The 25,931-nt window shown below is 57.8% G+C and overlaps 2 protein-coding genes across 6 annotated transcripts; one reads left to right on the top strand and one right to left on the bottom strand.

Moving 5' to 3' along the window:
- Nucleotides 1-479: 479 nt before the first annotated feature.
- TMEM132A (transmembrane protein 132A) lies at nt 480-15,939 on the top strand. Of its 4 annotated transcripts, XM_060159050.1 has the most exons (13): nt 480-906; nt 3,349-3,563; nt 3,759-3,977; nt 4,736-5,067; nt 6,770-6,919; nt 7,953-8,151; nt 8,236-8,379; nt 9,439-9,641; nt 10,365-10,641; nt 10,981-11,172; nt 11,590-11,742; nt 14,624-14,761; nt 15,647-15,939. In XM_060159050.1, the coding sequence occupies exons 1-13, from the start codon at nt 807-809 to the stop codon at nt 15,668-15,670; spliced, it is 2,346 nt and encodes a 781-aa protein (XP_060015033.1). In that variant the 5' UTR covers nt 480-806; the 3' UTR covers nt 15,671-15,939. The 4 variants fall into 4 exon arrangements, with proteins under 4 accessions (XP_060015033.1, XP_060015031.1, XP_060015032.1 ...); XM_060159048.1 differs by lacking the exons at nt 14,624-14,761; nt 15,647-15,939 and having other exon boundaries at nt 497-906; nt 11,590-12,870; XM_060159049.1 differs by lacking the exons at nt 14,624-14,761; nt 15,647-15,939 and having other exon boundaries at nt 498-906; nt 7,956-8,151; nt 11,590-12,870.
- SLC15A3 (solute carrier family 15 member 3) lies at nt 7,529-25,151 on the bottom strand. Of its 2 annotated transcripts, XR_009542350.1 has the most exons (9): nt 24,594-25,151; nt 20,796-21,085; nt 18,777-18,924; nt 17,233-17,343; nt 16,338-16,506; nt 14,722-14,880; nt 13,559-13,714; nt 7,879-13,079; nt 7,529-7,638 (listed from the first exon to the last, which is right to left on the bottom strand). XR_009542350.1 is itself a non-coding variant. In XM_060159051.1 (8 exons), the coding sequence occupies exons 1-8, from the start codon at nt 25,149-25,151 to the stop codon at nt 12,925-12,927; spliced, it is 1,746 nt and encodes a 581-aa protein (XP_060015034.1). In that variant the 3' UTR covers nt 7,529-12,924. The 2 variants fall into 2 exon arrangements, 1 of the variants encoding a protein (XP_060015034.1); XM_060159051.1 differs by having other exon boundaries at nt 7,529-13,079.
- Nucleotides 25,152-25,931: the final 780 nt, after the last annotated feature.

Genomic DNA, 25,931 nt, shown 5'->3' with positions numbered 1-25,931 from the left:
CATAGATTGGATCAGGCATTTCGGGGAGGGGCCTGGGTGTGGTTTTTCCTTTTTAAGCCGCCCAGGAAAGGCTAACGTGCAGCCAGGTGCCCCGCTCTGGACCTCTCCCAAGGCTGCCTGGCGGGCAAGGCTGCGCCCAGAGGCCGGACCTGGGAGGCAGGCCTTCCCTCAGCAAAGAGAGCAGCCCTCCCTCTTCATAGACCCACAGGTTTCTCCCAGGGATGGGGCTGCCTGCATCTGGGGCTCTTCCTCTGTCAGAGTAGTTGTCACCTGGCCCTCCTGGCCCCTCTCGGCCCCTCTCATCCCCTCTCCACCCCCGAGCTCGGTTCTCTACGTCCCCGCCCCCCGCAATTCTGGTTCTGGTTCAAGAGTCAGATGCCTTTATAGGAGAGCTGCTTGTGGGGTGGGGGTGAGGCAGAGGAGGTGCTTTTTCCTCATTGGTCAGGAGCTTCCGAAAGGGAGCGAACCGAACACGTCGTCGTGTCCCTTTTGGCAGAGGCAAGTCAGTCCCCGGGGAAGTGGCCTTCTGCCCGACCTCTAGCACGGGGGCGCTTGGGGCTTCGGCATCCGTAGGGCACTAGGACCCGGCAGGGCTGAGGGGCAGCCCGTGAGCCGTGTTCGCTCCCTCCCACCCTCCTGCTCCAGCTCTAGCTCCCGCTCCATTGTCTGGGAACTGCAGCCGCGGGGCGGGCGGGCCCGCGGATTGGCGGGCGGCGGGGACCCAGCCGGCCCGGTCGGGCCGGGAGATGCCGGGAGGACCGCGGCCACCTGAACAGCCCGCCTAGTCCCGGCCTTGAGTGGGAAGGATGAACGTCTGGATGGCGGGGCGCGTGGCAGCGGCTCCCCGGGGGCCCTGCGGCCCCTGGCTCTGCCTGCTGGTGGCCCTCGTCCTGGACGTCGTGAGAGGTCAGCGGGAGGGGAGGGGCGGGGCGGGGCGAGGGGCAGCCAGGCCCGAGCAGAGGCCGAGCGCGAGGGATGCTCGGGAGCCGGGAACCCGCGAGTTCTGGGACTAAACCCCGAGCCGGGTCGCCCCGCAGCATGCCCTGAGGGTTGGAGAGGTCTTATCCCTGGGATCCGGCCCCCAGCCTCGCGCCTCTGGCTTTCCTCACTTGCATAACCTGGCAACTTCTTCCTGACCCAAGGCCAGCGGGGTCCCCGGGCTCTCACCGTCTTCCCCCCATCCTCGCCGTGTCCCCGCACCTTCCACGAGTTTCCCCTCCAGTCGCGACGTCTAACCTGGCTGCCCCCTGTCCCGCACACACCAGCTCCCTAATCTGCGGTACAGAGAGCTGTAGCCCCGTGGCTCCTGGCCTCCTCCCCGCAACCATCAACCCAGCCCCCATGGAACGGGAAGCAGCCCCTTTGCCCAGGACCTGCGAGATCCGCAGCCGCCTACCCCCTGCCCCAAGGAGCTCTTTGACCTTGGAATTACTTCATCGGTGCCTTTCTGAGTATGGGGATCACTGGAGGAAGGGGCAGCGCCTCCCCTGTGCCCCTGCGTGGGAGGCCGACTGCCCTTGTCGTGGGCTGAGGCTGCTAGGTGGAGGAGGATGCCACAGGGAGCGAGGCATTCTCTGCCCCCTCCCCCCACCAGAGATCTGAGCTCTGAGTGATGCGAGTCCGTGGGAGTCAGGCCACAGAGCATCTTGTAATTATCCAGGCAGTGGAGTGTGGACTAGGAGAAGAACCAGAAGCCAGGGTCGGCCCCCAGAGAGCCATAGTCACTCACCTGTTACACTTGGGTGTGGGGGTCGCGGGGAGTGGAGCTTCTCAGCCACATGCTCCTTGCTGGGGAGGGCCCAGAAGGAGGTTGAAACCATCAAGTCCCCCAGCCCAGCAGTGGGGCTGAGCGTGAACTGGCTCTAGGGCTGCTTTCAGCCACCTGCTCCCCTCCCCAGGGGACCCAGCAGGAGCCCTAATAACCCCTCACACAGAGAGAAGAGGAAAGCCTTGTCACATCTATTATGCAGCAGCAATAATCCCTCCTCCACACAGCGCACCGCGGTTTACAAAGCCCTCCCCTGTCCACCGTGTCACTAAATGCTCGCTCGCTCTACAGGTGAGGAAACTGAGGCTCCAGGATGTTAAATGACTGACCCAAGGCTAATCGAGGAAGAGTTAGGACGTAAACACAGGTCTCCAGACTCCCAGAACATCCTCTCCAGGGATGGGGGATGCTGGGATGAGTAAGACAAGGCCCCCAGCCGACAGACAGGAAGATAACTAATCCAGGGGCGCAGAAGACTGAGGGGACTGGTGGGAGGGCAAGCAATCGAGGGGGGCTTCCTTAAGAAGGTGACAATGACTCTTGACCCTGGAGGGAGGCGCTGCCCAGCAGAGGAGGAGAGACCCACACTCTAGGGAATGAAGCCCACAGGGTGCACGGTGGAAAGCAGCCCAGGGTGGAGGGTGGAGAGGCAGGGTGTGTAATGGCTGGTGCCTGGGCTCTGACGCCCAGCTCCATCACGTTCCTGCTGTGGGACCCCAGGCAAGTCCCTGAACCTCTCAGCTTCATTTTCTACAACCATAAAATGGGATTAATACTAATAGAACCTAGTTCTCAGAGCTATTACAAAACCCGAAAGAGTTAATACATGTAAAGTATTTACAATAGTAGCCAACATATAGCTTTCTGTCAAAAAATGTTAACTATTATTTTTAGGGCTAACTAATAGTCAGTTGATACAAACCTAATATGGTCTTAGGGGTCCTTTGCCCTTCTGACTGTTGGTTGAATACTTTGACTCTCTCCCCAAGCTTATGGTTCCCGCCCCCCTCCCCCATTCTAGACTTGCCCTCCAATACCCAGTTGGGATGGGGTAGAAGGCAGCAAGTTCGGGGAACCAGTGCAAGGTTGCCATGGTGATGATGCGGAGGGAGGCGGGGGTGGGTGCCCAGCCAAGTCTGGCCAAGGACCCAGGGGCTGAGAAAGGGTCTCTACTTCTACAAAGCTCACCTCATCACCATCTTTTACTACAGAGACCCTGTCTGGGGAGGTCTGTACCCCACAAATGCCTTGGTGTCAGAGGCAGGTAGGTAGGGGGCAGGAATGGGGGAGGAGGAGACATTGGGAAGGTTCTACTGGCGTGAGGAAGGCCTGGGTCTGTGGAAGGCAGAAGAAGGAATGACTCGGAAGCTGGCAGTCGGTCCTGGATGTAGATTCAAATCCTGGTCCCAGTTACCTCATCTGTGAAATGGGGAGACTCCCCCCGACACCCTGGGAGGATGGGACAGTTACAACCCTTTTCTTCGTCCATCGCTCAGCACTGCTGTGCCCCGGGACAAAGCTGAGTTCAGCCCCTGCCTGCCTTAAAGCTGTCACCATCCCTCCCCCTTCTCCCTCTTCAGTGGCCTGTGACCAGGACCCCCTGGACCCAGTCTACCTGCCGGCGGCCCTGGAGCTCCTGGATGCCCCCGAGCACTTCCGTGTGCAGCAGGTGGGCCACTATCCACCTGCCAACTCCTCTCTGGGCTCCCGATCTGAGACCTTTCTGCTCCTGCAGCCCTGGCCCAGGGCCCAGCCACTTCTCCGGGCCTCCTACCCACCCTTCGCCACTCAGCAGGTAAGGAGGGGCCACCAGAGTCTCCTGGGCTAACCGGACTCAGAGCCAAGGTCTGCTGTGTGTCGCTCAGCCCTAGCTGAGCTCCCCATTTTCCAGAGGGGGGAAATGGAGGCCCGTAAAGGCTGTCTCCTGCCAGCCTGAGTTTTTGCTTCTCCCCACCCCTTGCTTTGTTGAGCACCCCCGTTTTCCCTCCAGGTGGTCCCCCCTCGGGTCACTGAGCCACACCAACGGCCAGTCCCGTGGGACGTGCGGGCCGTGTCAGTGGAAGCGGCTGTGACTCCAGTGGAGCCCCACGCCCGCGTCCTCTTCCACCTCAAAGGGCAGGATTGGCCCCCGGGGCCTGGCAGCCTGCCTTGTGCCCGGCTCCACGCCACACACCCTGCAGGCACTGCTCACCAAGCCTGCCGCTTCCAGGTGAGTGTGAGGGCCCCACCGGGGCTGGCCCTGCTGCTGTGTCCACCAGAGGGTGGTCCCGGAGTAGGGAAGAGAGGGCTCACCACTCCCGGGAGGTTTGGAGGTCATGGACCACCTGACTCCATTCCTGCTCTGCTGGCTTTCGCGGGTCCCTCTTATTTAGGCCCCCTTAAGGAGTTCAGTCCATTGTACGTGACTTTGGGCAAGTAACGTAACCTCTCTGAGGCTCAGTTTCCTCATCAGTAAAATGGGATAATACCAATTTTTACCTCATATTGAGTTGGAATGGAGAATAAATGAGACGGGTGCAAGAATAGCTTTTGGCCCAATGCCTGGCACGAGAGCAATCCCTCAGCGAGTGTTGTATTATTGTTCGCATTTCTTTTATTATTGGAATTTCCGCTCTTTCGCGGTCTAGCACAGGGTTCCACTGGAGAGAGGTGTTCTGTGGGCTCTGGGATTCTGAGAAGCCTGAGGATTCTGAGTGGTCGTCAGGGCCATCCTGGAACGTGATTAGGGGCAGGCGTTGGGGTTGGTTCCCTGGGGAATGAGACTGCTCCCAAAGGTGGAAGAACGGCCAGTGGACGCGTTCTGAGACCTAGCCTCAGTCGCGTTGCCAGTTGGCTGTGTCACGTGTCATGCGCCTGTGGCCCGCGCTGGCCCTGCTCTCGGGGACCCCTGCAGCTCTGGCTTTCCCGCCCTGGGTGCTGGGACTCCCCTCCCCCACCACGCTGACCATGGCCGTTGTGTCTTTGCAGGCATCCCTGGGCGCCTGTGTAGTGGAGCTGGAGTTCCCCTCCCACTGGTTCTCCCAGAGTTCGGCCACGCGGGCCGAGCTGGCCTACACACTGGAGCCGGCAGCCGAGGGCCCTGGGGGCTGCGGCCCCGGCACCGAGGAGGACCCTGGAGAGCAGGCCCTCCCAGTGGGCGACGTGGAGCTGCGCCCCGCGGACCCCCCACAGTACCAAGAGGTGCCCCTGGATGAGGCAGTGACTCTGCGGGTGCCTGACATGCCCGTGCGGCCCGGCCAGCTCTTCAGTGCCACCCTCCTGCTTCAACACAATTTCACAGCCAGCGTCCTGACCCTGCGGTGAGCACCGGGCCCCTGGGGGCGGGTCAGAGGCCGGAACCTCTGCAGGAAGACTGCGCAGGTACCTCTTCCTCTTGGGGTCTTCAGTGGAATCCTTGACCTCTGCAAAACATGGGTCCGCCATACCCACTCCAGGCCAAGCACTGTGATTGTCCTGGCAGCAGGCAGGACCCGGCGACTGGGCACGGCCCTGAACTTGGAATCAGAAGGAGGAAGCTGCCCTCCCCTGGCGCTTCCCTGAGACTCCTTTGTCCGGTGGGCTAACGTTACCCACAGGGCAGTTGCGGCTCCAGGGAGGGGAAACGGGAGAGGGCTTAAAAACTGGAAAGTGCAGTGCCTGGGAGTGGTTAATGCTCAGATGCCCGGCAGAGGTATTTGCCCTAGTCCCATTCATCTGCATCTTTTCCCTCTTACCACCCTCACCACGGGTCCTTAGCCTTTGGACAGAGCTGGCTCCTCCCCATAGGAAGGCCCTCCTTTTGTGTCCGTTTCTTCAGGAAGTGCCCCACCCTCAGCCATCCCCCACACCAATCTTTTTTTTTTTAATTTATTTAATTAATTTATTTATTTTTGACTGCGTTGGGTCTGCGTTGCTGCGTGCGAGCTTTCTCTAGTTGTGGCGAGCGGGGGCTACTCTTCGTTGCGGTGTGCGGGCTTCTCATTGCGGTGGCTTCTCTTGTTGCGGAGCACAGATTCTAGGTGCGCAGGCTTCAGTAGTTGTGGTGCGCAGGCTCAGTAGTTGTGGCTCATGGGGCTCTAGAGTGCAGGCTCAGTAGTTGTGACACACGGGCTTAGTTGCTCCGTGGCATGCGGGATCTTCCCAGACCAGGGCTCGAACCTGTGTCCCTGCATTGGCAGGCAGATTCTTAACCACTGCGCCACCAGGGAAGTCCCCCCCACCCCAATCTTACTACTGCCAAGGATTTGCAGGGCGTGACTTGCCTACCCCATAATGGGGTTTGTGTGTGTCCCATCCCTGTGTCTCACAGGTGCCCGTCGCATCTCCCTGTCTCTCACGCCCTCCTCTCTCACTCGTATCATCGTTAGATCTCCCTAGACACTTAAAATATGCCAAGCCCTGTGTCTCCACTCTGGACCTTCGGAAAAGAGCAAGGCCCCATCCCCCTCTGGCACTAAGGGACCCCTAGTGGTAGGGAAGGGGACTGGATGGGCATGGACTGAACTATATGCTCTGATGAAGGTACAAAGTGCTGCAGGGGCTGGGGTTGGGGGGATGGAGGCAGGGGAAGTTCATCCTGCCACAGGGAGAGCTTTCTAAAGGAAATGGTATCTGTGTTGCTGGAGACTTGAAGAATGAGCAGGTGAGGAAAGGAAGGGCAGACCAGGCTGAAGGTACAGCCTGAGCAAAGGCTTAGAGGCATGAAGGGCGTCGTGCTCATGTCCTTTGGGTGCCGCTAAAGCTAAGAGTGCGTGGAGAGATGTCACAGCCAAAGAAGAAACTGGACCGGACCCTGGAGGGCCTCGGATGCCAGGCTAAGCCTTGACCTTGTGGGCAGTGGGGAGTCATAAGTGGTCTTTGAATGGGGGAGAGCTGTGTGGCAGGACCTGCAATGAGATGAGGTCCTTCTGGGTCAGAGGATGGCGAGGAGGAGATTCACACTGGAGTCCCTTATCTTCCCGCTCTGATCCAGTCCACGCTTCAGCAGCCCCCGACAAACTGGACCTGTGTCCCTTTCCCCAGGATCAAGGTAAAGAAGGGGCTGTATGTGACAGCTGCCCGCCCAGCCCAGCCAGCCCTCTGGACCGCCAAGCTGGACCGCTTCAAGGGCTCCAAGCACCATACCACGCTCATCACCTGCCATCAGCACAGGCCCGCGGGGCCAGACTCCAGGTGGGTACTTCCCTCCCACGAGGGGTAGAGCGGGGAGGGATGGTACTAGAGTGCTAGTGGGCAGATCCAGGGGGCCCGAGGGGAGGGGGCTGCCGGCCCCCGTATTCCCATGTAGGCAGGCCCAAGAGCAGACTCCTTCGAGGAAGCAGCACAACGCAGATATATCTTTTGTTCATTCAGCTACTATTTATCCATCCCCAGGTACGTGCCAGGTACAGTGAGTGTCTGTGAGTCTTAATCCAGGTGATGACAATCTATCCTGGCCGCCCAGTCACAACCCTCACTGCCGCTACCCTGCCTCCCACTACCAGCAGATGGGTCCCTTTTTTCCCGGCCATTAATATTCCCCCCAAAGCCCAGTTGCAGTTCTTAACATTTATGAACGCTTCTTATTCATGCCCTGAGTCTGGGTCAAGGCCATGTGCTTTGTAGCCCCTGTTTGAATCCTAGTTCTGACACTTTTTGAATAAATAACTTGGGCAAGCCAGTTCAGCACGCCCCCGCCCTACCCCACCAGAGCCTCTGTTTCCTCACTTGTGAAATGGGAATCATGATGCATCCCTTAGGGTTTGTGAAAATAAGGTACCACCCAGCAAGCATCTAGGCTGGTTCCGTGAGGTAATTTATTATTCAGGGTGTCAAGTGGCAGTTCTGGGACCGGGAAGTGAATCTTCCTACTTGGTAGACATTGACATTGATGCTTCATGCCACCCCAACGGCTGTGGAAGACAGAGGCCTGAGTGCGGGGGGCCCAGGAAGGCAGGAGAGCCAGCGAGCGTTCTAGGGGTTGGTAAAGTGGCTTCATGGATCTTGAGTGGATAAGAACTTGGGCTCTGGAGCCAGGATGCTTGGGTTTAATCCCAGCCCTTCCACTTTTTGCTGTGTGACCTTGGGCGAGTTACATAACCTCCAGACCTCAGTTTCCTCATCTGTAAAATGGGGATAATCGTAGGACCTACCTCATGAATACAGGAAGTGCTCACAACAGTGCCTGGCTGCTCTCAAGCACTCAGATTCTCTCTCTTCTGGCCAGCAGCCCCCTTGAACTGTCCGAGTTCCTGTGGGTGGACTTTTTGGTGGAGAATGGCACTAGTGGGGGCGTGGCAGTCACTCGCCCTGTCACATGGCAGCTGGAGTACCCAGGCCAGGCCCCCGAAGCGGAGAAGGACAAAATGGTGTGGGAGATCCTGGTGTCGGAGCGGGACATAAGAGCCCTCGTCCCACTGGCCAAGGTAAGGGGTCCCCAGCTCTTCCCAGCCAGGTTGGGGGCCAAGTGAGGTGAAGAGCTTGGGGCTGAGCTCCTCCTGCACCCCCAGGCTGAGGAGCTGGTGAACACGGCGCCGTTGACTGGAGTGCCGCGGCACGTCCCTGTGCGCCTTGTCACCGTGGACAGTGGCGGAGCTCTGGTGGAGGTGACAGAGCACATCGGCTGCGAGTCAGCCAACACACAGGTCCTGCAGGTGAGTGGCACGTATGCGTTTGTGTACACGTGGCGCACACAGCGTTCCTCCTTCCCCACGCAGGTCCCCAAGAGAACAGCTTTTTCTTGACACCAGTAACCTCATGAGGGGGACCACAGCTTTGGTCCCACCAACTCTCTCCAGAGTCAAGTGGGAGCTGTGCAACCCCCAAACCCCCAACTTAGGCACTTTCACGTTCTTACTGCACTGGCAAATGAACTGACGTGGGAGAGTTAAGAGCATGTACTTTACGGTGGGAAAGTTTTCATTTGAAACCCATCTTTGTTTATCAGCTAGCTGTGTGATTGTGGACAAGTCTCAACCTCTCTGAGCCTCCGTTTCCTAAGCTTTAAAATGGGAATCTATTTTAGGGATGTTGTAAGAATTAAAAGCACTCTAAGACAGTATCCAGCGGAGAGCAGGGGCTGCTGTCATAATCATAATACAATATAATCATTATCGAATGGTAAAAGTAAAGACAACTATTATTATTGGAGCCTCATAATGACCCATGAGGTTAAAAAAAAGGCAGGGCAACATTCCCCATTTTGAATTCCCCTCAGAGGGGCAGCCCAGGGCCTGCATTTCCTAGATTCTGGCCGCCTGAGTGGAGGTGTCTTTGGCTACCTGTACCAGCACTTTGCCTCTGTGTAAGTGGTTCCTACCTGAGGGTTCACGGACGGATAGGTCTGCCTTGCCCTCAGCCTCTGCCTACCCACTCGTACCTGGTGGCTCCGGCACCCAAGCCAGGGGCCAGCACTGATGAGGAGCCAGAGTTGTGGATTCAAACCCTCCTCTGCCGGGAGAAGGATTTTGTCCTGTGCAGATAGCCAGTTCCCCCAGCTGAGCCCCAGGTGAACTCGGGGAAGGGCCGTTCCTGCCAGGGGAACGCATCTTGGCCGCGTGGGGAAATCTTAATCCGAGGACACGCATTACAGAAAAATACAGAATAAATTTCAACCGTACCCCTTTCTTATGGTATGGGGGTCAAGAGATGCCCCCCGGTCCATACCTGTCCCGGGTGGCTGCGCCCACCCCCTGTCTTCTGCCCTCCCACAGGTGTCCGAGGCCTGTGACACTGTGTTTGTGGCTGGCAAGGAGAGCCGGGGTGCTCGGGGGGTGCGGGTGGACTTCTGGTGGCGCCGGCTGCGGGCCTCGCTGCGGCTGACCGTGTGGGCCCCGCTGCTGCCCCTGCACATCGAACTCACCGACACCACCCTCGAGCAGGTCCGAGGCTGGAGGGTACCTGGCCCAGCGGAAGGGTAGGTGGAGCCCTGGGGAAGCTGGCAGGCCTTGGTGAAGTCGCTCTGGGACTGAGGGTGCAGGGGACACAGCCATAAGCCCGAGCTGGGGTCTGAAAAACTGCCCCATTGCCTGCGGTTGCTTCTCCCCCTGCCCGCCCATCATCACCCAGCTTCCGACCGCTGTTTGTGATTGCCGACCTCCACTCCTCTCCTCCTTCCCTGCCTTACTTCTCTATAGTACGTATCACTTTCTAACATACCACGTGATCTGATTAATCTTGTTTGTGGTCTGACTACCCTCCACACTCCTCCCCTAGCATGTAAGGAGGGGATTTTGTCTATTTTGTTGCCTGCTGTGTCCTCAAAGCCTAAGATGGCACTTAGTAAATATTGAGGGGATCCCACCAGAGCGCAAGGACGAGGTGGCCTCAGGCCTCTGGAATCTGAGCTCCCAGGCCCTCCAGAGAGCGAGCACCGTGGGTCTCCCCCTTAAGAGAGGGTCTCGTCACGCATAACCAGAGTTCCAATTAGCAGTAAGAGGAGGGCGAGACCGGCTCGATGCATAGGCAAAGGCACCAGTCAGGAATGGGACTGGGGCGCGGCGCCTGCGGGTGGAAGGACCTGGCCACGAAGGTGCAGCTGCGAGCGGGGCTTGGGGAACGTGCGCCCACTAGGAGCCGGGGGCCTCCCTTGGGCGGGGCCCGCGCTGACGCCCCGCCCCCGGGCCGCCGCTCCCCGCAGGGTGCTGGAGCCCGAGGCGGCAGGGGCGGAGGAGGCCGAGCGGCGCGTCCGCGGCTGCCGCCTGCAGTACCAGCGCGCCGGCGTGCGCTTCCTCGTCCCTTTCGCGGCCCACCCGCTGGACGGCGGCCGCCGCCTCACCCACCTGCTCGGCCCGGACTGGCTGCTGGACGTGTCCCACCTCGTGGCGCCGCACGCCCGCGTGCAGGACCCGAGTGTCGCCTCGCTGGAGGGAGGCCGCGTCCTGGTGGGCCGGGAGCCCGGCGTCACCTCCATCGAGGTGAGCAGACGGCCTGAAAAGGGTGTAGGTGACTCCCCTAATGTTAATGGTCAGGTGTGAAGAGTGTCGGAAGGCCCAGGGTGTACCTGGGGAGGTATGAACCCAGGGGGGTTGGGGATTGGGTCAGAATGTGTAACGGAGGAAGTCCTCAAAGTATGAAGGGCTGGGGTTGGGTATGTGGGAGCCAGGTCTTGAGGTGCTACGGGTGGGAAAGCAGCCTGTGCAGATGCTGGGAGCACAAACCAGATCCCTTTGTAAGGGTGCTGGGTTCTCAGAGGGCAGAGGCTGTCTGTGTACGAGGGCCCCCCCCACACACTTCCAACTCCCTCTCACCCTCAGGTGCGCTCCCCGCTGTCTGACTCCATCCTGGGGGAGCAGGTGCTGGCCGTGACGGATGACAAGGTCTCGGTGCTGGAGCTGCGGGTGCAGCCAGTGATGGGCATCTCACTTGCCCTAAGCCGGGGCACTGCCCACCCCGGGGAGGTCACAGCCACGTGCTGGGCACAGTCAGCCCTTCCTGCCCCAAAGCAGGTGACAGCTGGGGGGTCAGGGGGATGAGGTCAACATCTCCAGCTGGGGGTTGATAACAGGGGGATGGGAGGTACCTCCACCCTTCACCTTAGGGTTTTCGGGATGAGGACTGACTCCCTGTAAGGTAGTGAGCTCTCTGCGGCTGGAGGTGATCAAGCAGTGACTGGCTGGAGTGTGGCAGTGGGAGGTTATTAGATGGCTCTAACTGAGGACCCTCCCGATGACTCAGACCCCAGGGCTGAGTGGAAGACAGGTGATTGACGCATGTCCCCTCTCTCCCTGTGTTTTGTCCCTCTGCCTGTGTCTGTTTTCTCTCTGGTCTCTCCTCCTCCGTGTGGCCTGTCTCTGTGGGAGTGGTCTCTGTGTGCATGCGTGCGTGCCCTGGCGTGTCTTTGCCTGTGTCTGTGTGCCCGACAGGAGGTGGCCCTCTCCCTATGGCTGTCCTTCTCTGACCACACCCTGGCCCCCGCTGAGCTCTACAACCACCGTGACCTGGGACTGTCCGTCTCGGCCGAGGAGCCCGGCGCTGTGCTGCCAGCCTATGAGCGGGGTGCCCAACTCGGGGTGGTGGTGAGTGGGGCGGGCGTCAAGGGGCTGCCCCTGCATGTGGCTCTGCACCCGCCTGAGCCCTGCCGCCGGGGCCGCCACCGTGTGTCCCTGGCCTCTGGTACCGCCTGGCTAGGGCTGTCCCCCGCTCCCACCCCAGCCCCTGCCCTCCCATCCAGCCCCGCTCAGAGCTCAGCTGCCCCAGAGGCCAGCGTGGGTGGAGAACGGCGGGCGGCAGGCAGTGTGGGGGGCGGCGGGGATGTGAGGCGCAAGTTTGAGCAGGCAGCAGAGGAGGCCGGGAAGGAGAAGGCAGAAGCTAGGGAGGAGGCGGAAGAAGACGAGGAGATGGTCCCCGCCCCGCAGCGGGTCACCGAACTAGAGCTGGGCATGTACGCCCTGCTGGGCATCTTCTGTCTGGCCATCCTCATCTTCCTGGTCAACGGTGTAGTCTTCATGCTGCGCTACCAGCGCAAGGAGCCCCCCGACAGTGCTGCCGCCCCTGCCGCCCCCCAGCCCCACAACTGGGTCTGGCTGGGCACTGACCAGGAGGACCTGAGCCGCCAGCTGGATCGGCAGTCCCCTGGCCTGCCCAAGGGGGAGGGGGGCTGCCCCTGCGAGAGTGGGGGAGGAGGGGAGGCCCTGACCCTGGCCCAGGCCTCTGCCGGGGGCACCCCCAGCTCCTCGAGCACCCTGGCCAGGAAGGAAGCGGGGGGGCGGCGGAAGCGAGTAGAGTTTGTGACGTTTGCGCCAGCACCCCCAGCCCAGCTGCCCGAGGAGCCCGGGGGGGCCCCTGCCGTGCAGTCCATCCTGGTGGCAGGCGAGGAGGACATCCGTTGGGTGTGTGAGGACATGGGGCTGAAGGACCCCGAGGAGCTGCGCAGCTACATGGAGCGGATCCGGGGCAGCTCCTGACCCTCCCCGGCCTGCCTGGCCCGGCGCCGTCGGCCTCTCGCCTGGGCAGCCTCCTGCTCATCCTCTGGTGCTTGTTGATGCGAGTCCCCTGCCTGGCCCCTCGCAAGGACTCCCACCCAGGCCCCCTCTGCCCTGCCCCTTGTCATGGACCATGGTCATGAGGAAGGGCTCATGGCCCGTATTTATGAGAACCATTTCATCCTAATGTTGGGCACAGAATAAACTGAGAAGGAAACCCCAGCTGGGCCTGCGGCTGTCTGTGGGGGAGAGGCAAGCGGGGAGTGGGGGCCGTGTTCAGCCACTGTCCCTCCTGGGACAGCTTTGGGAGGCTGGGCCCTGGGCCACCCTCTCATAGCGACCAGCGATCCCGATATACAGCAAGGCTGTGGCAGCCTGAATGCCGGCCAGCAGGAAGAAATAGAGGTCCATCCGGCATTTGTTGATGTTCCCTGGGGAAAGGAGGGTTGGCATTCGGGTCAGGGCAGGGCTCCCCCAGCGCTGGCAGCTGAAGCCAAAGTGGGCAGCGGGTGGGGTCTGAAAACACAGGGCAGATAGCCCACTAGCATCGGGCTGCCCTGGGTGTCTCCTGTGGTGTCTACAATGCCCTGGTAGCTTGCTGTTCTTTCAGGGGCTTAAAACATAAGTACCACAGAGAGAGGTGACCCTTAGCCAGAATGGCAGAGTTCCGGAAGCAGGAAGGTGCCTTGGAGGTCTGCTGAGTTCACTGATTCCTTTTGGACGGTTAGGGTACCTGAGGCTCAGGACAGGACCATGCTGTGGGCGCTGGGCCAGGTTTGGGCGAGTGCCCCGTACTGAGTCTAGCGTGCCATTTCCATCTGCCTGGGGTCAAAGCACTTGGCAGTTGGCATCACCTTTCCAAGTCGCCCTCCACCCATGTCCCATTCCTGGGGAGGCCCCCCACACTCACCAGAATCCTCCGGGCAGTGCAGCCAGCCCCCCGGCAGTGACAGTAGTGCCACCAGGCTGGAGCCTAACAGCGAGCCCACCCCAGACAGGCAGAAGAAGATGCCCATCATGGCGCCCTGCATGGAACGTGGGGCCTCTGAGTACGCAAACTCCAGGCCTGCAGAGAGGGAGGAAGGACGACCCAAGGGGCTGGTGGAGGAGCAGAGCCTGCTGGGCCACAGCCCTCCCCTCCCCCAGCCAAGCCTCCCTCCTGGCTTCCCCTGGGTGACCCCTTGCCTCTGCCCTGCTCATCCCCCCTGAACACCTCCACCTGGATGCTCCCACACTGCTCTGTCACCCCTCTTCCCCTTCCTCCTGGGTCTCCCATTTCAGTGACAGAAGCCCCGTCCTCATCCTCACTCTTGCCCACCCTCTCTGCCCACCTTCAGCATCATCATCAAATCATTTTTTTTTTTTTTTTTTTTTGGCGGTACGCGGGCCTCTCACTGTCGTGGCCTCTCCCGTTGTGGAGCACCGGCTCCAGACGCGCAGGCTCAGCGGCCATGGCTCACGGGCCCAGCCGCTCCGGGGCATGTGGGATCTTCCCGGACCGGGGCACAAACCCCTGTCCCCTGCATCGGCAGGCGGACTCTCAACCACTGCGCCACCAGGGAAGCCCCATCATCAAATCATTTTGATTCAACCTCAGAAATCTCCCAGTGTCTCCCCCGCCCCATTCCCTCTGCCCCGGGCCACATGGACAAAGGGAAGACAGAGAGGACCCCCTTTGCTCAGAGGCCTTGGAGAGGGCCTCATGGAGGAGAGGGCAGTTAGACTGGGAATTCAAGGGGAGATGGGAGTTCACTTCCAATCTGGGAAATGGGAAGGCAAAGGGAACAGCAACCGCAAAGTCACAGAGGGTGGGGAACATGGCACCAGGGGGACTGTGGGGACAGGTGGTGTGGGGAATGTCTTATTCACCTCTAATCCCCACTGCGTGTCGCAGTGCCTGGCACAAACCAGTGCTGGTAAGTCCCCACGGGGTGACTGCAGCCCCGCTCAGAAAACCCTGCCTTCCTCCGTGCAGACAAGCTCCAGAGGCTGTGCCCGTGAGACCTCTGACTTCGAGGCACCACCAGGCAGAGCCCAGCACCCATGCGAGAGCAGGGGAGGGGTCCAGGATACCTGGGATGCTGGCAAAAATCTCACTGATCCCGATGAGCAGGTACTGAGGGGTCTGCCACCAGATGGACAGTGGTGCTGCATAATATGTGTTCTGCCCAATCTGCTGGGACACCGTCTGGTTGTGACTGATGTACTCTAAACGCTCCATCTCCAGGACTCCTGGTGGTGGGGAGAGGGGCTACAGTCAGGCCCACTGTAGGCAGCTTAGCCCATGACAGAGCTTGGCATGTAGTGGGTATTCGCTAAGTAGCCAGTCATTGACTAGGCAGCATGTAAGGAAAAGAACACTGGCCCTCCATCTCTTCCCTTTTTGCCTTGGCTGCTAGGAAGCTCAGAACTAGGTTTGCACTCAATAACCGTAACAGCTCTCGTTAACTGAGAGCCTGTTATAGGCGAGGCATTTAATATGCATTCTTATAAGTAAGAAAGAGAAATTTAGGTTAAACAATCAGCCGTGAGTCACACAGCTGATAAGTAACTGGGGCTGTATTTGCGCCCCAGCGTGTCTAGTTTCAAAGCCAGCCCCGTTCCCAGGATATCATATGACTCCTCTACTGCAGCGTCAAGTATTACAATAGCGTTTCTAACCTGGCTTTCAAGTTTAGTTTATCTCCTTCCCCTTCATTGCTTAGAAGACAGCTGTGCTCTAGTGGAATGAACACCAGATATGGAATTAGGTGACTTGGGTTCCAATCCTGGTCCTGCCACTGGCTAGCTGTGTGATCCTGGGCCGATCACTTAACCTCTCTGAGACCCAGTTCCCTTATGCAAGAAGTAGGAATCAAAATCCCAGGATTATTGTGAGGATGAAATAGGACAAAATGCACTGAAGCACGTAGCTGAAAAAGAATCTAGTTTGGTTTTCATACTTGGCAACACAATACTGCTTATTGAGTTTTAGTTCCTCTGGCTCCTTGTGTTCCAGGCATGGTGCTGGGTGCTTTACTGACTTCATCGTGTTTAATCCTCACAACACTCCTGCTAGACCACATTCCATGAGGGTGGAGCCTGGCCTCTGCACAGGGTCTGAATGAATTACTCTCCCCATTTGAAAGATGAAGCTCAAAGACACTAAGTAACTTCAGGATTATTAAGTTGCAAAGTGAAAAGGGCTGAGGTCTGTGCAGTAGCATGCAAGCCTTCTTTACCAGAGCTGCTTTCTTATGAGAGCCTTCAAATCCTTTTGAAATGGAAGAGGGAAGAGAATAAATAATAGATACGTTTTGAAAAATGTCCCCCAACTGCTAAATGGCTGTGTGTCTTTGGAAAATGCGTTCAACACATTTTTTGAGCACCCATGTGCATTATTCATAGCAGTGAATAAAAAAGAAAAAAATCCCCTGCCTTCAGAAAGCGTACATCCCACTGGGGAAAATCTTTTTTTCCTCTCTTGGCCTGAGTTCCCTCATCTGTCAAAACGAGGGGAGGCTGGACTCAAGGAGGAGGGTCTCTTTCAGCTCACATCTTCCAGAAGCCAAGACTGGCACCCACGGGTGGAGGGTGTACTTGGCCCAGGCCCACAGCTTCAGCATCAGCCCCCTGGTGGGGCCAGCCTCCCCCCAGCCCCAGACAAAGGCCAGCCCCCTCCCCAAGGCCCTCCACTCAGGCCGACATACCTGCCACAATGACCGAGGTGAAACCAAAGAACATGCCCAGCGCCATCTTCTGCAGAGCCGAGGGAAGCAGCTTGCAGCGCAGCAGTAAAGGATCGAGCAGGTGGTCCTTCACAGGCACCAGGATCAGCAACACCACGACGTTGGCCAGGAGGAGCCAGGCTTCTGGGATCTGGGAAAGAAGGAACCAAGAGAGGCAGGCTAGCAGAGCAGGAGGAGCTCTGGGCTGGAGTCCGGAGACCTGGACTCCATCCAGACTGTCCCTGGGCGACCCAGAGTCAGTCCTTTCCCCTCCCCTGATTACACGCTCCTTGGCTGTGTAATTAGGGGATGGATTAGATCAGGGATGGCAAATAGGTTCCTTCAACTTCTGTCAGTTGGTAGTGGCTGCCTGGAATGTTCATGGGCTCAGCATGAAAGAATGCCATGATAGATTAGTGATGTCTGCCATGGGCAAGGAAGGGAGGTCTAGTAGCAGGTATGTCATTTATCTGCCAGCTCTGAAGGTCTTTGATTTTAAGAGTCTCTGAGATGCCAAGGAACTGGTTTGGTAAGTCCTGGAGAAAGGCCGAGATGTGAGCATCCAGGAGTCCCACAGAGGGAGGGAGCAGGGTAGAGCTGAGAGTGCCCCGAATGTGCCTGATCTGAGGGCCTGGTGCAAACTGGGCAGTGAGGCCCGCTTCAGAGCAGCAGTGGGTGGGAGTGAAGCTGACCTGAAGTCTTGTATGCACCTGAGCCTTTTGGCAGGATGTCTGGGCCTCCAGGTGCGTTTCCTGTATCCCGAGGATGCCGTGCCGCTGGGGGACGGGAGTGTGGCGGCAGCTTCATTTCCTCCTTTTCTTAGAGGAAGCCCCCGGCCCGGCCTGAAGTGGGGGCTGATCACATGTGTGTCTTTTACCTTGTAGCCACTGCCCTGGGCCCTCAGAGCCGCGGATCTGTTGGCAGGGTAGTCTGGGAAGATGTCCGGGATTTGGAGGTGAAGACCTTGCAGGACATAGGTGGACTGCATCTGCCGAGAGAGCTGGAGGTGAGGCTGGAACAGAGGTGGCCGCCTCACCTCCATGCCAGGATGCTCCCAGCTCCAAGGCAGGCATTCCTCCGCAGCAGCAAGCACAGGGCAGCCGGGCAGTTGTCCCCTCGTCCAGCTTCCCACCCTCCTCCCTCCCCGGGAGTTTCCTTTGCTCTGTTCCCAGGCCTGAGGGCTGTGCGTGCAGCTTTGCTCCAGAGCCCAGGCCCAGCTGGTCTGGCTCACATTCTTGTCTCCAGGGCCTGGCACGGAGTAAGTGTGGATAAATATTTGTTGACATGGGGAAGATAATGCATGGCTGTCCCCACAGGGAGCGCTCATCTGACACTGAGGCCAAGCTGAGCCCCACAGGTTGACACAACTGGGGACTGCGTAGGCACTGACCCGCCAGAATGGCCCTGGACAGCAGCAGGGGCAGGCTCCAGGGCTCCCCGCCATACCGGCCATTATCCCATTCGTTGCTGTATGAGGGAGGGGGCTCTGGGAGAATCCTGCAGGAGGGCCTGGGGCCAGAGGAGGGCACTTGGGGTGCTCAGGGCAGCAGCTGTTTGCTGACTGGTATGGAAGGATGTCAGTATTCTGACAACTGGTACGACTAGGGATCAACCATGGACACGCATGTCCCATCATAGACACCTTCTGCCTTTGTGCCACCCCCACGTAGCAGGCTGGCCCTGCATGACCCTCACCCTCTGCAGCTCGCAACAAGGTTCCTGCAGAGCGTGTGTGAGAGGCAGTGACCTTGTGGACTGGGGATTAGAGGCTGGGGTTAGGCTGCTGCCCACCCTCCACACACCCGCACACACATTCACTGCAGTAACCTTCCCCTTGGGGAGTGGGCGGGAAGCAGCGGTTTTCAGACCTGGCTAAGCGTCAGCACCACCTGAGAAGTTTATTACACTGGAGACTCCTCCAGCAATTCTCTTTCAGTAGTCTGCGGTGGGACCTGGGAATCTGTATTTTTTAAAGCTCTGCAGGGGATTCTGAGGCGCGGCCAGGGTGGGGAACCACTTGTTGCAAAGCACTCGGGGGACTAAGCTTGCCCCTAACTTGCTGTGGGGCCTCGGGCAACCAACACACCTTCTCTGGGCCTCCGTTGCCCAGTCGGAGAATCTGAATGCTGCAGAACTGTTAGAGCCTCTAGTCTAACAGGAAACTGAGGCCCGGAGAGATGGGGTGACTTATTCAGTCACTGGGCCTCAGACCTGTCTCCAGAGTTCCTTGTGCTCTACCACCCAGAGTGTAATTATTGGGACGGCTTAGCTCCAGGCGCCACCCCAGCTGCTACGTGGCAGCCGTTCACTTTGTGAGCCCCTCCCCCTTTCCACATACCCTGAGCATCTACCATGAGAGATGAGACCAGTGAGGGGCCTGGGGAGCGAGTCCCCACAGAGCGAAAGGGCGGGGGTGCTGACCTGGAAGTATACCATCCAGTAGGGCACCAAGGTCACCATGATGGGCAAGATCTTCACCAGCACCTGGAAGTTGGCGATGTCCTCTTGGGGGGAAGGGCCAGCCCGGGGAGACCTCTGATGAGGCAGCAGCTGGGCGCCTGGAGGGTCTCTGAGGGGCCATAGAGGCAGCAGATAAGATGGCTGCTACCGTCACCCGTCACCACCACCACGGCCGCCTTCCCACCTCCCCCATCATCCGCTATTTAATCCCACTCCCCTATCACAACCTATCACAACCTATCACAGACATCATCTCAGAAATCCCACCCTCATGTCCTCCGCTCCACCATCGGCATCCCTTTTGCCGTCATCACCATCACCAAAGCCATCCCCTCCGTGGAGTTCTCATTCTATCACCATTATTTTTCTGCCACTGTCAATACTATCACTGCCATCCGTGTGGCAGAGTTGGCGATCAAGACCCACTCCATCCTAGAGCTGTGGCCTCTCGGGTCCTGGGGGAAGTAAGACCAGAGGCTGTGGCGAGCAGAGTCTTGGGGGATTTTTTGGCTTGTAGTGTTGGTGTGCCATGGGAGCCAGGGAAGCCCCAGTCCGTGCCTGACTCAGAGAGAGAGGCTGTCACTCCAGTCCCCCCAGCGCACTCTCCAAGTCCATCCTCCTCAACAGGCAACATGGGAGCCCTCTCCCTACAGAACAAGGGATGGAGAGGTAGGGGTGGAGGGAACATTATCAGGAGACAGGAAAGATCAACCTTTACCCTTTACCCTTTGCCCTTTGTCCTGAGAGGCTTCTAATCCCTACTTGCCCAAGAGCCTTGCCTCATCCTTTGAGATTCCAAAAGGGACGATACCGGTGTGGTGTGACAGCCACCATCAGCTTCTCCCCACCCAGTTTGTGACGTTGTTCTTCCACTAACAGGTGGATTTTAGCTGCCCTGCCCTTGAATCTGAGCTGGGCTGTGACTGCACTGACCAACAGAATGAGGAGGAAGTGATGCTTTGGGACTCCAAACCTCCAAAAGGCCTTTCAGGGACCGACAGCTTCCACTTCCTGCCCTCTGGAACATTCCCTCTTGGAATGCTCCCTCCTCTTGCAGCCCAGATACCTTGCCGGGAGAGGCTCCGGCCACCTGGGGGGCAAGGGCACACGAAGGGGAGCCGAGGTGTCCTCGTTGACAGACAACGTTGACTGCCAGCCGGGAATGTGGGCCGTCTTGGATGTTCTAGCCCTTTCAAGTCCTCAGTGACTGCAGCCCGCCGTGATACCATAAGAAGCAGAACTGTCCGGCTGAGCCCAGTTACCCACAAGGTTTTGAAGGGTAAAAAAAGGTGGTTGCTTAAGCCATTAAGTTCTGGGATAGTTAGTTAGGCAGCAATGGACCATTCAAACAAAACCTTACAGCAATGCACCAGGTTGGGGGAAAGCATGTTCTATACCTTTTCCATCTAGATCCCACTGACAGGAGCTGTAACTGGGTCCAAGGTCTGGAGACAGGTTTGCTTAGCATAAGTAGTCAATTAACTCAGGGAAGAGAGGGGCAAAAGGAAGCCATTGTGCACATGCAAGGCCATTCAGAACCTTCCTCCCTTGAATGCCAGCTAATGGGAAAGGGAGCCAGTTTGGCTGACACCTTAGCCTTTCTTATACTTAATACCCAGGTAGCGTAGACTGCTATCCCAACAACCTTCACTGGCAGATCATCTTCATAAGCACCACTCTACTGCCATGGTTATCACCATTGCCAGCATTTATCTTCATTGTCGCTAATAACACCACCATCCCTATCTTTCTCGCCACCATCACTGTCAAGACCACTAACATCCTCATACTTTCTATGAGTTCAGTGAGTCCACTGCCAATACCACCACCATCACCCTGACCTACGTCAGCATCCTCAGTCATGGCGGGCAGCTCTAGCCCACTGGGGAGCTGGTCATCATAAAGGGCTACCCCTGGAGCTGATCCAGAATGTCTTTAAACTGGATCATGTGGCCTCTTCGCCCAGAGCCCTCCCCTTACCTGGCAGAGTGTCGGCGCCACCGCCTGGGACAGCAGTTCTGGAGAGCAAGTCTGAGCATGGAGGACACCTGGCTGCCCGTGGGGGGCTTGGTAATGAAGCTGGGGGTGGCGAAGAGGAAGATGAAGAAGGCCAGGCCCACACAGCCCACGATGATGCTGTAGCCCAGCAGGAAGTTGATGTTCTGTTGGACAAAGGCCAGCACCAGCAACGACAGCACTGCACCCACATTAATGCTCCAATAAAACCAGTTGAAGAAGCGGCGGCTGGCGTGGCGGCCAAGGTCCATCACCTGCCGGGCAAGGGTGAGAGTGAGGCCCCAGGAGGTGCGAGGGCGCCCTGCCGCGCGCCTGCACCCCCTCTCCCACAGAGACACTTCTTGGATCAGTGGGTGGGTGTTCTGGCCCTTTCCTCATCCTGATCACTAAATAGATGCTCAATAATATTTGTTGAATGAATGAATAAACCCTTCTCTTGGGAGTCACCTGTTAATGATCAGGACATTTTGACACAGCTGTTTCTTCCTGCCCTTGACACACATTGCTTTTTTCTTTTTCTTTTTGCGGTACACGGGCCTCTCACTGTTGTGGCCTCTCCCGCTGCGGAGCACAGGCTCAGGACGCGCAGGCTCAGCAGCCATGGCTCACGGGCCCAGCCGCTCTGCAGCATGTGGGATCTTCCCGGACCTGGGCACGAACCTGTGTCCTCTGCATCGGCAGGCAGACTCTCAACCACTGCGCCACCAGGGAAGCTCACACATTGCTTGTTTATTGTCACTAACTAGTACACACAACAGATGTCTCTGGTGCCCCTTTGTTCATTTCTAGCTGATTTATCCCTTTGTCTTTGAGCAATCCATACTGGGCGTCACCTTCATAGTCAGAAAAAAGCCACTCAAGGTCTCAGGTCTGTTCCACATTATTAAATAGGATTTGTGCATATTACTGAAAGGACAGTTAAAGTCTAATTGAAAATTTCCTCTGCAGTTTGAAGATGCAAATGGAGTTTTCCATTGTGCTCCCACCGCAACTTGCCTCCCAGTCAGACAAAGTTGGCATAATCAGGGAAAGCAGAAGTGGTCCCAGACACGGCCCCAAGAGCGGGTTCTGGCCTGATGCAAAAAAAAAAATGTGGGCCCCCCAGCAAGGGCAGTAAAGCTGAAAATCTTTACCCAGGATTTGGATCAATCTGCGACAGCCAGGCCCCAGGCCCCCTTCCGGTCTGCTGGCTTGGATCAACTGCACTGGCTGCCCATACCTCTCCTAGACCCTGGTCCCAGATTCTGACTCAGCAGATCTGGGGCAGGGCCCGGGCATCTGTACGTTTTAAAAGCAGTGATGTCTGGAGGTCACCTCTCTAGATAACTGATTCTGTACCCCATCACCATTTCAATAACTCCCCAAATCTCAGAATCCATTATTCTCCTTCCACCCAGAGATACATATATCCATTAGTTAAGATTTTATCAAGCTTTAATTTCTGTAGTTGCATGAGGAAAAAGGTAACTAGGTATTGTGTTCATTTTCCAAATGTAAACTTTTAGTCCACACGGGTGCGCTTAAAACTGCATCCCCTTGGAGATTCTGAGGGGTCCTCTTGGGGATGAGGAGGGAGGGGCCTGTCCACTCGCTGAGAATTCTCACTCACTGAAAATCCTTGCTGTAGACTTTCAAGCAGAAAATTGAATAAGTCCCATTAGGAGCAGGCACTCCGTTTATTAATTGGATATAAATGAATATGACAGTTGCAACTGTAAGGGGAGGACCAGGCAGCCCGTTCAGGATATAAATGAGCTCTCCCAAAATAAGCAGCCACTTTGTCGAGAATGATGGATGGCCCTTTCTGAAATCAGCAAGTGTGTTAAACACTCAGTTCCTGGGTATGGCTGTCTGCCAGATGGTGGCAGCCCCTCCCACCTGCACCCCCCATCTGACTGCCCCCCCCGAATTCTGCAGCAGCCCCCTCGCTGCTCTGGTGTGCCCACTCGTGTTACCCCCATCCACTGCCTACCCTGTAACCAGAGCCATTTTAAAGAACTCAAATCTAATCTAATGGGGCTTCCCTGGTGGCTCAGTGGTTGAGAATCTGCCTGCTAATGCAGGGGACACGGGTTCGAGCCCTGGTCTGGGAGGATCCCACATGCCGCGGAGCAACTAGGCCCGTGAGCCACAAATACTGAGCCTGCGCGTCTGGAGCCTGTGCTCCGCAACAAGAGAGGCCGCGATAGTGAGAGGCCCGTGCACCGCGATGAAGAGTGGCCCCCACTTGCCACAACTAGAGAAAGCCCTCGCACAGAAACGAAGACCCAACACAGCCAAAAAATAAAAATAAATAAACAAATGTGGGGTTTAAAAAAAAAGAAAAGAATTAAAAATCTAATCTAATGATTCCATCCCTGTCTCAAATCATTTTAGTGTTTCTGAACTGTCCTAGGGATCAGGCCAGACCCCCAGGCAGCCTTCCAGCCTGGCCTGGCCCCACCCAGAGTCCATGCTACCCAGTGGCCGAGCCTCTGAGAGACCAATTCTGCCACCAAGAGGAGGGACAGACAGGAGGCAGTAGGTGGCTGAGGCCCTCTGGAGGTCAATGAAGTCAAGGGCACCTGGGGGCGGAGTGGGATGTCAATGAAAGAGCAGAAGAATTAAGGGAAGCTGAGAGATTCCCACTGGCAGATGTTGGGGGTCTCCTGGTCTGCAGGAAGGTCAGTGGTGGCTGAGAAATGGACGGGGCTGTCCTGGGGGCACTGAATCCCCCATCATCAAAGGAATCCGAACAGGCTGGATGAGTCACTCCTGGGTAAGGACTCCGGAGATTGTGTCGGATGCCGCATTGTGGTTGCCAGCTGGATGCAATATTCCTTCCAAAATGTCCCCTTTCTGATTGTAATACATGCAATTAAAGAACATTTTAAAGCAATTAGGAAAAAAGTACAACTAGTCCAGTGGCACCTGATCACACTACTGTCACAATTTTTTCCAGTTTCCCCCTTTTGTTGACACCTGCTCTTTTCACGCGGCTGTACTCATACTCTGTAGGCAATTTTGCGTTGCTTTTGCTCATTAACACCATATGTGGTTTTGTTCAAGTCACGTTACATATTTTTAAAAATTACTGTCTAATAGCCCACTGAGTAGAGCTATCAAAATATAGCCATGTTATTACACAGTATTTACTCATTCATTTAACAAATATCTATCGAATTTCTCCTATGTGCCATGTTCTGTCCAAAAGTGTACAGAAAAAGGCGCAGAAGTTAAGGTATTGGCCCAGGTGCCTCTTGCTGGTGAGTGGCAGAGCTGGGGTCTGAACACGTGGGCCTGACTCAACCTCCGGCACAGCTGGCAGGAAGAGGCTCCCGCCTGCCTCTAGATCTCTACAACACACAAAGATGGGGCCCAAGGTGTGGGGCCTGATGTACAGCTACCCTAACCTGCTCCTCGACCTGCTCTATGAGACCTCAGCCAGGCCGATAAACATCCTGAAACTCCAGTGTCCTACTCCGCAAAATGGACATAAAAATACTACCTACCTTCTAAGTAGTTAAGAGGACGAAATGAGTTAAAACACTGAAAGTGGCACATAGTCAAAGGCCAACTATGGTTATCACTATCGTGCCATCGTTTTTGTTGTAGGGGCCCGCACCCCCAAACCCCCAACCCCATAGCTTCTTTCAAATAAAGAAACTGGGCCCGGAGAGGGGTCACGCTGGCTGGCAGCCAGGGCCTCTTGACTCCCGGGTCCATCGCTTTCCCTCCGCACGCCCCGGGCCTCCCGACGGGGCGGGCCCTCTTGTCACTCACCTGGTCGGCACCGAAAGAGGTGAGGTTGCTCCTGACGGAGCTGGCGGCCAGGGCGAGCAGCAGCAACACCGCGTAGAGGGTGGGGGCGCAGTAGGGGGTGGGCGAGGTGTGCAGGCAGCCGTGCGAGGGGCAGGCGGGCCCCAGCGGCAGGGAGAGCATCTCGCCACAGAAGGACCTGCGGCCGTCGGGGAAGGCGGTGGCGGCCAGCAGGCCGGAGGCGGCCAGGTAGAGCAGGAGGCTGAGCGCGATGGCGCGGTGGCGGCCCAGGTATACGTCGGCCAGCCAGCCGCCCACGGGCGCCAGCAGGTAGGAGGCGCCCAGGAAGACCAGCGCGGCGCGGGACGCCTGCTCGCCCGCCCAGTGGAAGTCGGCGCTGTTCAGGTAGAGCACCAGGTTGCCCGCGACGCCGAAGAAGGCGGCGCGCTCCAGCATCTCCACGAGCAGCACCGCGGCCGCCGCCGCCCGCCACCACCGTCGGGGCTCCCGCGGCCTGCGCTCCAGCAGCGGCCGGCGCTCCCCGGACTCCCGGGGCTCCACTGGGGTGCGCGGCCCGGACATCCTGGGCCCCCGCTGCGCTTCTCAGACCCCCACCCTGTCCGCAGCCCTCCGGCCCTCCCTCGCGGCCTCCCTCTTCTCTTCTCCTCCCTTCCCTCCTTTCTCACCCCTTTTGGTCCCCCCTTCCTCTCCCTTTTCCCCTCTGCTCCCCTGTCCCCTCTCCCTGTCTTTCTCGCCCCCTGGGGCCTCTGGGGCTACCCGGATTCTACTTCCCGCTCCCTAATTCTCTCCTCTCCCCTCCTCCCACCCCTAACTCTTCTTCCTTCCTGCACCCTTCCTCACTGCCGACCCTTCTCTTTCCTCGTCTCTGCCCCTCCCCCTCCTTTCCTGCGGGTCTCTCCGGTTGGTCGTCTTTTCTTAACCGTTGTCCCCTCCCCTGGTGACACCTGGCCCACACTCCGGAGACAAGGGTCCTCCCACAGGGGCTCCCTGTGCCCCCACCGCCCCGCTGTCTCCTCCACTCCTCGCCTTCCCGAGACTGCCTCCCCTGCCGCCCCTCCCAGGCCCTCTCCCTTCGGGCTCAGCCTCTGTCCAGCTCTCTGCTCCTTGAGAAACTCTGGGAGCCCCTAGCTTCCCCTTTCGCTGCTTCTGTGGCCAGGCTGCGTCACATGGTGTTCTGGGGTGTTTAGGAGAAGCGAAAGTCTGGGTCACAGGGACCCTGCCAGGCCAGCTTTCTAAAAATCTCCCTCCCCCCCATTACCCTGCCCCCACCCCCAGCTCTGCCTACTTTCCTGGAGGCTGGAGGAGTGTTTTCCATCTTTCACTTTCGTTTCTCTCCTGGAT

Source organism: Lagenorhynchus albirostris, chromosome 9, assembly GCF_949774975.1.
Source record: "Lagenorhynchus albirostris chromosome 9, mLagAlb1.1, whole genome shotgun sequence".
NCBI classification, from domain to species: Eukaryota; Metazoa; Chordata; class Mammalia; order Artiodactyla; family Delphinidae; genus Lagenorhynchus; species Lagenorhynchus albirostris.
Note: the sequence above shows the minus strand (reverse complement) of the source record. Positions and strands in the feature narration are given on the sequence as shown.

Excerpts from the sequence above, each read along its gene's own strand:
- TMEM132A (XM_060159047.1), top strand. The coding sequence starts at position 3,195 with ATGGGGAGACTCCCCCCGACACCCTGGGAGGATGGGACAGTTACAACC. Across the intron at positions 5,068-6,769 it reads GCCAGCGTCCTGACCCTGCG|GATCAAGGTAAAGAAGGGGC; the intron begins GTGAGCACCGGG and ends CCCTTTCCCCAG. Across the intron at positions 8,152-8,235 it reads CCCTCGTCCCACTGGCCAAG|GCTGAGGAGCTGGTGAACAC; the intron begins GTAAGGGGTCCC and ends CTGCACCCCCAG.
- SLC15A3 (XM_060159051.1), bottom strand. The coding sequence starts at position 25,151 with ATGTCCGGGCCGCGCACCCCAGTGGAGCCCCGGGAGTCCGGGGAGCGC. Across the intron at positions 21,086-24,593 it reads CCTCTTTCGGTGCCGACCAG|GTGATGGACCTTGGCCGCCA; the intron begins GTGAGTGACAAG and ends CTTGCCCGGCAG. Across the intron at positions 18,925-20,795 it reads TGGCGCCGACACTCTGCCAG|AGACCCTCCAGGCGCCCAGC; the intron begins GTAAGGGGAGGG and ends ATGGCCCCTCAG.